The sequence below is a fragment of the Montipora capricornis genome, chromosome 14 (assembly GCF_036669925.1).
Source record: "Montipora capricornis isolate CH-2021 chromosome 14, ASM3666992v2, whole genome shotgun sequence".
Taxonomy (NCBI): domain Eukaryota; kingdom Metazoa; phylum Cnidaria; class Anthozoa; order Scleractinia; family Acroporidae; genus Montipora; species Montipora capricornis.
Genome location: NC_090896.1, coordinates 42,674,200 through 42,686,295, shown reverse-complemented (window position 1 = coordinate 42,686,295; position 12,096 = coordinate 42,674,200). Strand labels below are relative to the sequence as shown.

The following is a 12,096-nucleotide window of genomic DNA, read 5'->3' as shown; positions in this document are numbered from 1 at the left end:
TTCAGGTTCAAACCCTTTCCATAAGAACCTTTTCCTTGAATAAAGATGATGCACAAAATAGTCAAGCTTTCTTTCAAATAATTATTCACTGTCACATTTCCAATTATTTTTTTACCTGACTTTGTTAAACCCATAAGTTACCAGATAATTTTCGATTTGGTTTCAGTGTTGTACAAAAATACTGGAAATGCAGCTCACTTTAATGTCGGCTCGACGGGCGAAAGATTGTTGTCGAAGTCCATTACTCGTCACTTATATACCGGAGAATTTTTCATTTGGTTTCAGTGTTCTACATAACAGCACACTCTTGGTAAAAAGTTAGAAATACAGCTCACTTTGATTTCGGCTCAACGGGCGATAGATTGTTGTCGACGTCCATTGCTCGTCGCTTTTACGATTCCAGGTATTTGGTTTCACCGCTTGCCTAGTTTATCCAACTGACTTTCCATTATTGAGCTCCATGCATTAGGGTATATTTTGTTTAAAGATCTACTAAAACGCCATTCGCGTTACATGACTTTCGATGCCATTGCAGGTTAAGTTTATCATTCTACTGTGTCCACCAGAGAAATCTACGCATTTCCACTACCCTCTCTATCCTAAGAAAATACGAGCAGAAGGCTCTATGCACAAACACACCACTTAGCAGGGGAGTGACAAGCGAGATATTTTACCGACACGGAAAAAAAAAGCACTGAACAAATCCCACCCATTTTCCGACTGGGATTGCCATAGGGCAACCCAGTAAAAAGCAAGTGTAATCACGAAACCTTTTAACTGGTTGACATTTGCGCGCGCTGTTCAAAGCTTTGCTCATTATCTTGAAGAAGTGTGGAATGAAAACGAAAAACAGTCAGACTATTGCTTTTCTTCTTTGTTTTCGTATTGCGTCACATATCTATCAAATTTCTCACTTTTGCTTTGGAAAACCTTTTCTAAAGCCTGGTTTGAACACTAAAATTCACCTACGAGCCGCGGAGCCTCTCAAAGGTATGCCTTACTCGTTTTTAACATTGAATTTCACCAGCGAGCCGCCGAGCCACTCAAAGATATATTTTACTCGTTCTTTAACATTGAAGTTCAGTAATGAGCCACCAAGCTGCTTAAATATATACCTTACTCGTTCTGTAATACCAAATTTCACCGACGAGCCACTCAAAAATATACCTTACTCGTCCTTTAACACAGAATTTCATCGACGAGCCGCCGAGCCACTCAAAAGATACTTTATTTGTTGTTTAAACATTGAATTTTAGCAAGGAGCCGCCGAGCAGCTTAAAGATGTACCAACGAGCCGACGAGCCACTCAGAGATATACCTAACTCCTTAGTAGTCAAAACGCGGGGCCGGATCTTTTTTTTTTTTCCATTTTGTCTTGTTTCAATTTTTGTCGCCATTCTCCTGTACTGTTATTTACGAATAACCGGCATCTGTCCTTCGTTTAAGGTGAAAATTAGTCAAAACAATGAAGGAACCGACGAAAGCTATGAAAGTTCTCAAGGGACATCTCATTTATTTATTTTTCTAAATCGGACTTTGTTATTTTGTGTTTTAAAATCGAGGTTGGTTTTTGCGAGCATCTGGCTTTCTCTTCTCGAAAATCGAAGTTTGTTTTTCAAAATTAATAGAACTTCAGAAATTGCTGAAATTGGAGTTTATGGAATATACACCAACTGCCTAGGACACTGAAGACTCTCTGAACTCCACACTTTAAAATCGCATTGTAAAGTTTATTTCGTTGAAAGCAATTTCACGAAACGTTCTCATTTGCTTGTGTTGTTGTCTGACTTTCCTATAAACGGTTTGTGGTAAAGTCAGAGTCGCACGGGAACTTGTCAGCCGATTCCATTCGGACGTCAAGCGTCGAATCCAATTTACGATAAAAAATAAAAATAAAAAAACATTGAGAACAATTTTGCGAAATTTTGCGGAAATTTTGCGAGGCCCCGGCCCCGGGAAAGCGTTTTGGCTACGTTTAGCGACAGCCGTTTTTGCATTCGGTCAATATCATATCTAAAACATCGAGTGCTTGAGAATTAGGGAGTCTGGTGTTCCAGTCTCTCTCTTTCCAGTGGCAAGAGTTGTGCTTTTTATTTCCTGAGTCAACACATCCGCCGTTTGGAAACCTTAAGATTGTTGTGAGATTTTAAAAAAATTCTTAATAGTTCTGTTAAACTCTCAAAAAGTACCTCATGCTCCACTGATTCTCTGACAATATGGTCAGTTGTTTTGTTTATCAGCGCGTTTCGACTACTTTCCACTGGTCTTCATCAGGCGGCGTAATGAGAATGAGGTTTACTGGTTAAACTACACTACACAGCATTACTGCTCCGTTGTGATCGATCGTTTATTTTTTTGGTCGCCTGAGAAAAACTGGCAGTATGCTTAATTAATCAAAACGTCGCCAGCTGATCCACTCAAAAAGTTGTTTGGATCATGGAAATTTTCCGGGAAACGAGGGAAAGAGGAATAAATAAGAATCGACTCGATACCACACCTCCACATACGTTACCACATCGTGAGACAAACGAAAATCATTATTTTTGTACCTCGCCTCGACGAATAAATGATTTTAATTCGGGCAGTAAAATACCAAATGTCCTCCAGCATGGGCCGTGACAGTAGATGACAAAGAAGAATAAAAGCTGGCGCCTTCCAGGTCAAAACACAGACAAGTATATTAAGATGGCTTGCATGGAAACAAATTGTCTATTGTTAATTATTAATAGAGTCAACTTGGTTTGAAAAAATTACTGAGCTCCTAGCAGTTTAAAAAGTGACTTGAAAATTTTCACAGCAACGACTTGCACCTTACTTATATACGAATGACTGCTGGTAAACTAAAAAATTATGTGAAATGTATAGATTCTGAAAAGGTAAAGCGCTCCGTCCCTCTGACTTGTTATTGTTTTTGGGATTATTTAGCATTGATAAAGATCTTCCTATTTTCCTTCACCCACTTGTAAGGGGGACTTGTGAATTTCTTAAATAAGAGAAATAGCACTAACAGCTGTCGTTGTTTTGTGTCGGTAGAGACAACTTCATTTGCAAATAAAATGACTGAGTTACCGACATCTCAACATGAACTTGAGTCACTTTCGCCACATTCGCCAATACAACTTGCGCTCATTTTAATTCCGTTGATTAATGGATCTAAAAATAGTGTTATTATGCATTGGGATATCTGTAATTTTCCGAAGTGTCCCTTATGCCTTTTTCCCAATAAAATCAACTGTTGAAAGGTCTTGAAAAGACCCGACTATATTAGCTTTTTAAAGGCGAGTTTGTTTTAGAAAATTTTAATAACCTTGCGAAGTCCCTGAACAAAAGGCATCATCTCGAGGCACTGGGATGACGCCTTTTGTTTAGGACTGAATTTTAATATATCGAAAGTGGGCTCCAAAACAAACTCTACTCTGTTGTGGCGACGGATATCATAATTAGTCCAATACAAGAATTTGACATCTGCATCTCTGAGTGTTAATAAGACTTCGACTTCGAGTCTTAATTTGCGACTGACCTGTGAGAAATGTGCCATGGGAAATCCTCCTATAGTGCAGTTTATTATCACCTCAGCTTTCGTTTCGCTCCATGTCACATCTGCTTGTCCGACTGGTAAGTTTTAACTTTGGTTGGTGTCATTTCCTCTCTCTTCGTCCTTCTCTCTCAAAGTTTAGTTCTCTGTAAATAGGTTATGTGTTTTTGGAAAGCCTATTTTCTTAGGTTAAAAATAATGTAATGCTTTTTAAATACTCTCTGAGAAAAAAAAAAAAACGTTTATGAATTTCGCGCCCTTTACTGTTGTAGAGAAACTAGAGAAAAGAGTTAACTCTTTTCTCTAGTTTCTCTACCACAATAAAGGGTACGAAATTCTTAACTGGCCAACTCTCCACCTGTCGCGTATGAAGGCCAACAAATTGTTTTCACGGAGGGTTCGATTCAGAAATCATAAGATGCAAAATAAAAGTAGTCACCATCAATAAATATAAAACTTCATGGAAACTTCTCCAGTATCAAATATCGGCGCAGGTGGAGCCTCTTCAGTCTATTTTGCATACTTTGTTGCCAATGTTTTCTTAATTACAAAATCCAGTGAAAAATCAAGTTGCGCACACGGCAAGAGCGAGATTACTCCCCGATTATTCAACGTCCTGATGAATAGCTCACCTCCAGTTTCGATTGAGAATGGCGCATCAACCCCCTTCCTTCTCACAAAGCGACAAATAAGATCACATACCAAATCCTTTTGGACGGAGGGAATTTTCATGCTTAAAATTAACTCTTTTTGTGAATGTTTTTCAACAAAATAAATAACGGTGAAGATCTGGTGCAGCGAGTCAATTATTTTCTAATTCAAACGATTTTCTCCCTCACTGGATTCTCGCATTATCCGATACACAAGAAAATCGATTAAGGAATAGCTCTTTATTTGCAAGCAGAGAACTTTAATTCGTGGTGCCATTAACGTTTCTCGATAATGATTTCATTAAAATTACTCAATTCTGATTGAACAAGAGCGTACACAATACCAGCGTTAATTCCTCGCACTCTGTTGGATTAGTCGACAGCTACATAAAAATTGTTTCTAGTCCGAAATGAGTAACTTACGTATACTGCAACTAGTCAGCGTACGACTAACAGCGGCAAAATCAAATGACAGTAATTTTGCTATTTTCAATGAAAGCGACTTAAAGGCTTTAAATGATTGCTAGTACATATGAGAAAACTCAGTTGCATCTGGATGAGTTTTTCAGAGCTGAACGAAAGTACTTTACAGGCGAATGCACGTTTCCATAACTAACCGGGGCTCGAGATTTTCTCCTTCAGGTCGAGAAAATTGAGCTAAATGTATTCAAAACATCATCCTACCTACTGATTTGGACTTGTACTCAAGATCAAGGGAAAAGGGTTAGCCTAATTATCTCAGCATTCGGTTATAATAGTTTATAATGATGATTGTAATACTTAATTTTGATTTTATAGATGATTGTCGGGAACTTGTCTTCCCATCGTTTTTTTTCTTCGCCCACAAACGGCTGGTGAAACATAACATTACGACTATCCAAGTCCACGATTTAGAAGAATGCAAGTGGCGATGCTATCAAGACCCTAATTGCGTTAGTGTTAATATTCATACCCACAAAAATGACAACGGACTTTACAGATGTGAGCTGAACAACGCCACTCATCTTAGACATGGTCTAGAGCTTAAGGACAAAGTGGATTACTTCTATCATGGAGCAGACGTAAGGCTGAAAATTGAATTGATCCTCTTGTTTGCTACTCCTAATCTCAGTTAGAATTTCCTTTTGTACTAGTCCACGTCCTTCCACTCACAATTGAATGCTAACGTGTTCCTATTCGCGTTTCAATTCTCAAAAACATGGTTTCCATACAATCGCCAGACCTAGGATCGATCGCCCTGATCGCACGAAACAGTGTATAGGCAAATTTATGGAAACAGTAGCGGAAAGAGGCGACTGCAGGGATCGTGATCACCCGGATAGAACTCCGCTCTATCTAAGCGATCAAAACGATGGAGTGAAATTTGGACACAGCAAATCGCACGAATTTTCCGGATCGCCTATACACCGTTTCGTCCGATCGGGGCGATCCGGGCGATTATATGGAAACCAGCTGGGCTCAATTCTACGTTGTTTGTGTTGGCGTTAGCATTGTTCCGTTTGTGTTTGTCCTCGGTTTCTATGCACTAGATTGCGTTATTGTACGTAATTGTGTACTCGGTCGTGTTCATGTTCCTGTTCATATTACAGTGGCTTTTGTAAGAACTAGAGAGAAAGACATTAGAACATACAGAACGTAAATTCACAAACACTGAAAAATCATGCACATGCACACAGAGTACCAACGCGAACAATGTTAACATACAATGAGTGACTTTCACCGCGAAAGTAAACAGATCTGAATACTAGCAATGTGATGGGCAAATTAACACGGTTACTACCCCCAAAAAAGTATCCGTTTCTGACGATAGAAGGACACCTTGCCAGCTTTGTCCTATATTTTTAGAGATTACGATTTCATCAGTTACAATGACCGATAACGTAACAGCTGGAACCCACTACCTTGAGACTCCATACGTATTATACCTTTGAGTCAACCCAGTCCAATATCCCATATTTTTAGATTTTTTAGAACTGCTATGTGTTTCATTATTTCGAAATACCTTCGTGTTTCAGGTGTTTGCATTGTGACGTAATTAATGGACAACCGTAAGTCCTCTTATGATTGGCTATTGTGAACACATCCGTAAAAATCCCCTGGGATGTGCTTCTAAAAATAAAAAGATACAAGACAGGGTTGACTTAGACGGCTAATATAGAAGATTAAGGATCCGGGTAATGGGTTTTAGATAACAGTAAGACCGCCACATATAAGAGAAAAATCATTAGTAAGCCAGCGTTGTTTTTGTCTTTGTTTAAAGAGTGCCTGTGATAAGGTAGGTCGCTGTGACAACGGAGGTGTTTGTCAATCTGGGTATACAGACAAAGGATATCGCTGTGTTTGTCCTCCAGGATGGAAGTTTGCCTATTGTCAACAAGGTATCCCTTGATTCGTCTTTTCTATCCTCATATTGTCTAACTGTTGCTCTCACTGCTACTACTTCTGTTTCTAACTAAATAAGTAAGGTACATGATGGTAACTATAGGATGACATGGTTAAAAAACTCCGGCTTTGATATATTTGTAATCTTGTCCTCAAATCATGGCCTTTTATCTCTCTGACACGTTATGGCGTACCTCTATATGCACGTTTATCTACTCTAATCGTAGATATCGACGAATGCGTCTCACGAATGCGCAATTGCTGTAAAGATGCAGTGTGTAACAACACCAAAGGATCGTATACTTGCTCATGTCAACCAGGATACAGGGGCACCCAACGACCAATTTGTTGTAAAATGTATTATTATACCCCAGTTAATGAAAATAAATGTTATTAAGGCATTTTCAGGTGTTTTTTAGTGTTGCTGGGAAAACATTATCTGTTCCTTTTTCCCAGCAAGACACACAAGAAATTTCCCAGCCAGCTAGATAAAATTGGTCGGTTTCCCAGGTTTTTTTTAGTCGTCCTCAGTCTTCAGAGTTTCTACAGCCAGCTCGGGTTGAAATGCTAGAAAAAGTCGGTAATTCCCAGGCAAAACCTCTATCAATAACAAAATTTCCCAGCCAGCTCATCGAAACACCTGTATTTTTGCCAGCCAGCAAGATTCCTCTGGGGAACAGATAATGTGAGGAACAGATTCGTTGGGTGCCCCTGAGGATACTTTGGTGATGGATGCAATTGTACCGGTGAGAAAACGAAACATTTTATCGTGGATTAGTTTGTCTTCGATAATGGAATCTACGGTACTTTGCTAATTGAAAACTTAGTATATAGGCTGGTGTAGAAATATTGATGGTGTATTTACTGACTTTGTTCTCAGATATTGACGAGTGTTTGGTTGAAAATCACACCTGCAGCTCTGACGCTGAGTGCATCAACGCCAATGGTTCATATAATTGCTCTTGTAAGGCAGGGTATGTTGGAGACGGACGAAACTGCTCAGGTCAGATTTCTCTTGCATATATTACTTTAATTATTTAAGGTTACGACTAAACACTATTTCCATTGCAAAGCACGCTGACGTCAGTGGAGTGGAGTAATAATTAAGCCCTCCTGGAAGACGTAGAATGATACTTTAAAGCTAAGTTTGCATCCTAAGCTGTAAAAAGATTGGTTCATCTAGAAAATAGAATGTGATACGCACATAAAGTAGGACTCATAACGGTTATGGAAGCCATCTTGAGGGGTAGGCAAAGGTCGCTAGTAAATCCTCCTATAGTGCAGTTTATTTTCACCTCAGCTTTCGTTTCGCTCCATGTCACATCTGCCTGTCCGACTGGTAAGTTTTAACTTTGGTTGGTGTCGTTTCCTCTCTCTTCGTCCTTCTCTCTCAAAGTTTAGTTCTCTGTAAATAGGTTATGTGTTTTTGGAAAGCCTATTTTCTTAGGTTAAAAATAATGTAATGCTTTTTAAATACTCTCTGAGAAAAAAAAAATGCGTTTATGAATTTCGCGCCCTTTACTGTTGTAGAGAAACTAGAGAAAAGAGTTAACTCTTTTCTCTAGTTTCTCTACCACAATAAAGGGTACGAAATTCTTAACTGGCCAACTCTCCACCTGTCGCGTATGAAGGCTAACAAATTGTTTTCACGGAGGGTTCGATTCAGAAATCATTAGATGCAAAATAAAAGTAGTCACCATCAATAAATATAAAATTTCATGGAAACTTCTCCAGTATCAAATATCGGCGCAGGTGGAGCCTCTTCAGTCTATTTTGCATACTTTGTTGCCAATGTTTTCTTAATTACAAAATCCAGTGAAAAATCAAGTTGCGCACACGTTAAGAGCGAGATTACTCCCCGATTATTCAACGTCCTGATGAATAGCTCACCTCCAGTTTCGATTGAGAATGGCGCATCAACCCCCTTCCTTCTCACAAAGCGACAAATAAGATCACATACCAAATCCTTTTGGACGGAGGGAATTTTCATGCTTAAAATTAACTCCTTTTGTGAATGTTTTTCAACAAAATAAATAACGGTGAAGATCTGGTGCAGCGAGTCAATTATTTTCTAAAGTAGTATAGGGGGAATGGATAGACCAAATTATTCAAAATGGCGGCCAGTGGGAAATTCTACCCAAACCGGTTTTTTGATTAGGGTTTATAATGAGATACATACCACGTAGGTGTACGAGGGTATATTCAAGATGGCGGCAGGGAGTTTAAATGAACTGCACACGTCATATATTTGGTTTGAATTGTATTATATATTTTTTCTTTTATTTGGAGTGAAGTGTAGTCTGTTCTGGTGGTACGGTTCCGCCCAACCAGCCGGATAGTATCACGCTTATATAGGGAAAGAATAATGGAGTAGCTAAGAACCAACGAGACGGCACTGACGTCACAGTCAAAAAGTTGAAACAAGTTTAAGGGCTGACAACGAGAAGACATCGACGTCATCGCCAAACGAGTTGAAACAAGCTTAAGGGTTGGTTTGAAAAACCAAAGGGTCTCCTTAATAATGTAGACTAGAAAAATCCCGTCAAACCGGTTTGCTTTTCATCCTTATCGCACACCCAGAAATGAAAACAAAAAAAAAAATATGAACACGAGGCAATATTTCATATCAACACAATTTATTTTATTGAATAAACATAAGAAATTATTACAATCAAGTTTCAAAGCAAACGATGCTCTTGAATTTTACATAGAATCACTCACTTTATCTATTCTTGCAAATTGTCTCATGAGCTTGGGTCTTTGCATCATATCCATCTTTGCTTTTTCTTTTGGTTCGTAAACTGGAGAGCCCCTTGCAGAATACGTATCCACAGAAATTTCATCAGCCCATTGAAAGTATGTACATGTCTCTTTCCTTCTACATGTAAAGTAGGGTCTGAATGGATTCTTTACTGATCGTGACACCCTTAACGTAGGCGTCTCCATATGCTTGCACAGTAGCCGCTTACCACCCTCAAATACTTTGTACTCAGGGATCACACGGTCACACACGCATTGTTGATAGCCATGGATACTCTCTTCAGGGCAGAAGAAGGGACACTCTTTCCAATTTAAGCAGCGAATATAAGGTATACCAGAGGCGGGCTTGATCACTTCAAGGTCTTGAAGACAGAGACCACATTTTGAGTAACTCATCTTGAAAGTCATGTGTGATGAGCACAGTCACAGTCACTTTATAAGATTTTTGAAAACCAGCTTATCACCGGTCAAACTCATTAACACCATTAATTAGTAATCAAGTCTAGCCAGTACCAACAGGTTTTGCAAAACTGGTCACGCTGCAGAAGAAGTTTCTCAATGTGTTTCTGTTCCTCATGTTGTGGCGTGTTATCGACCCAATCTTGTTCGTACGGCGCCATTGCATCCAACACGTCCAACAAATCGTGCCATAACCAATAGACATTCTCGCGATATTTATCCAAATCTGTTTTATTTACACATGATATCGCTTTTTGATTATCATGTACTAATAATGGTTCCTGCTTAAAAATGTCCTTATACACCAAGAAGGCAAAAGTGATCCAGTAGGCTTCTTTTATTCTTTCTTCTTCAAGCTGTCCACAACACGAGCTGATCTTATTTTCATTCATATTGGATGCCATGATCTTCACACAAAACTAAAAACGGCAGCAACCCATATCCTTCTGTTATATATTTTCTTTCTTTAGGGGAACAGGTTTTTTTCTAGTTCAGTACGGTTCCCATTGTCTATTGCTTCTCAATCGTGCTACTACAGGTGTTCTTGGTTTCCTTGTTATTCTCCTTTTACGAGTCGGTGTAGACAAAGGAGTTTCCAAAAGAAATGCTGGCACCTCTGGTAAAACCGGTTCATCGACTTTTGCAACAGGAATTTTAGATTGACTCGTAGGTGTTGATTGTAGTGTTTCCGGAACAGGTATTGTTTCTGAGGGAGGCGTTTGTTTTCCCGATGACGCAGATCTGACAACGGTACGAGGAATTTTAGATTTGCTCAATCCAGTTGTAGCTGTAGATTTTGGTGTGGCGGGAAGTTTTCTCGACAGTACCTTTTTAGTCATTTCTAAGCGAGTCGTAGGACTTGTCTCGGTTGGAGCTGGTGACACTGTTGCAGTCACAGTAGGTTTCACAGTAGCCTCGCTTTTCATTTGTCTCGACAGACCTTGATATCGATGCAAACGTTGATCTAACAAACTAATTTTTTGGTCTTCGGGTAATGAAGAATCCATGATCTGTTTCATGTCTTGATCTAAACGAGTCAGTGTTGCGAGTTGTGGCGGGGATGTTAATCGGTGTTCTGTTTCAAGACTCTGCAATAAATGTTGTGGAACCAGCATCATCTTTTGTACGTGTTTCATTTGAAAAGCTTTCCAAGTAGATCAACAGCAAGGGGTGCAATGAGTCCAGCAAGAGCTGGTAAAAACCCTCCTTTTTGATTAAGCACCTGTTTTTTCTGTTTGAGACTTGGTTTCTTTCGGGTGAGATAGAGGAGCTTGTCTTTGTGTGGTTTCAAACGTTCAAATGATGACTTTGGGACGAGGATGTTCCCTTTAAGCAGATTGAGTGCAATTTTACTGATAGACTCAATTTGTCCTCGGTTTGCCGTTGTGATCATATCACGACGCTGTTTACCACAACTTTTAAAACAGGAGCATAAAAACGGTAAATGCGATTTGAGCTTTGACAGTCTTGTGCTTCTTTTTTTAACTCCGTTAGATGCTGTCTTGATGTCAGAACTCAACACCATCCTCTCGATTCTACAGGAGCTCGATGTGTCGAATACGCTGGCATGTTGTCAACTAAAAGACACAGGCAGTGGTTTGTCTGTTTTATGGGTTTTCTTGTTCATGTACACCACCGGGAAACGTTACCACTGTCGGTAATATTTTTGTTCTTACCCTTTCTATATTCGCTGTGCTTGGATTTAGATCTAGCATTAAGTAACCAAACGGCTGTGACGTAGCATCCTGAAAGCTCTCCCATACAAAAGGTACATGTCCCGCAAACGCTTGCTGAGCTAGGGTTCGTAGCCCTAACGTATCGTGAGGGTTGTTAAAAGCAATGATGTAATGAGCATTCAGAGAAATACTGCGCGAAAACTTTCCTGGTGGGAAGAGGTTCTGAGTCAAGCAGATGCAAGTCACGTCGCAGTGATGAGAGACTTTTGTAAAGAGATCCAAAATGCGCTCATCATCGCTGCAATCGCGCATTAGGTCATCTAACACGAGGACGCCAGGACGACATGTTGGTGGAAATAAACTTGGGATATCCTCAGGGATGCCTTCTTCAAATTGCACATGACCCCCCATGTCCTTGAAGCATTCTTGCCACTGTCCATAGCAGTAGACTATTTTCCTAATAGGTCTTTCAAAGAGCACATTTGCATTCCGTAACAGTTGTCTAGTAAACGTTGTTTTTCCGCATTGACTTCGTTCTGCGATAATGATGCTGCTCGGACATTTAAATTGGGCCATGTTATCTCCAAGATGGTTAGGATTACTACGATTGCAGTTTATGGTGTTCACTAATATA

General features: G+C 39.5%; 1 protein-coding gene across 3 annotated transcripts in view; it reads left to right on the top strand.

The window, feature by feature from the left end:
• The first annotated feature begins 3,385 nt into the window (after positions 1 to 3,385).
• Positions 3,386 to 12,096, top strand: part of LOC138033689 (uromodulin-like) — a 33,281-nt gene continuing 24,570 nt past the window's right edge. Inside the window, exons 1-4 of one of the 3 annotated variants that reach the window (XM_068881484.1) lie at positions 3,386 to 3,615; positions 4,984 to 5,246; positions 6,446 to 6,563; positions 7,448 to 7,570. In XM_068881484.1, coding sequence (XP_068737585.1) covers positions 3,537 to 3,615; positions 4,984 to 5,246; positions 6,446 to 6,563; positions 7,448 to 7,570 — 583 coding nt within the window. In that variant the 5' untranslated portion in view covers positions 3,386 to 3,536. The remainder of the gene's footprint in view (positions 3,616 to 4,983; positions 5,247 to 6,445; positions 6,564 to 7,447; positions 7,571 to 12,096) is intronic. The other 2 variants (XM_068881482.1, XM_068881483.1) reach the window with 2 other exon arrangements.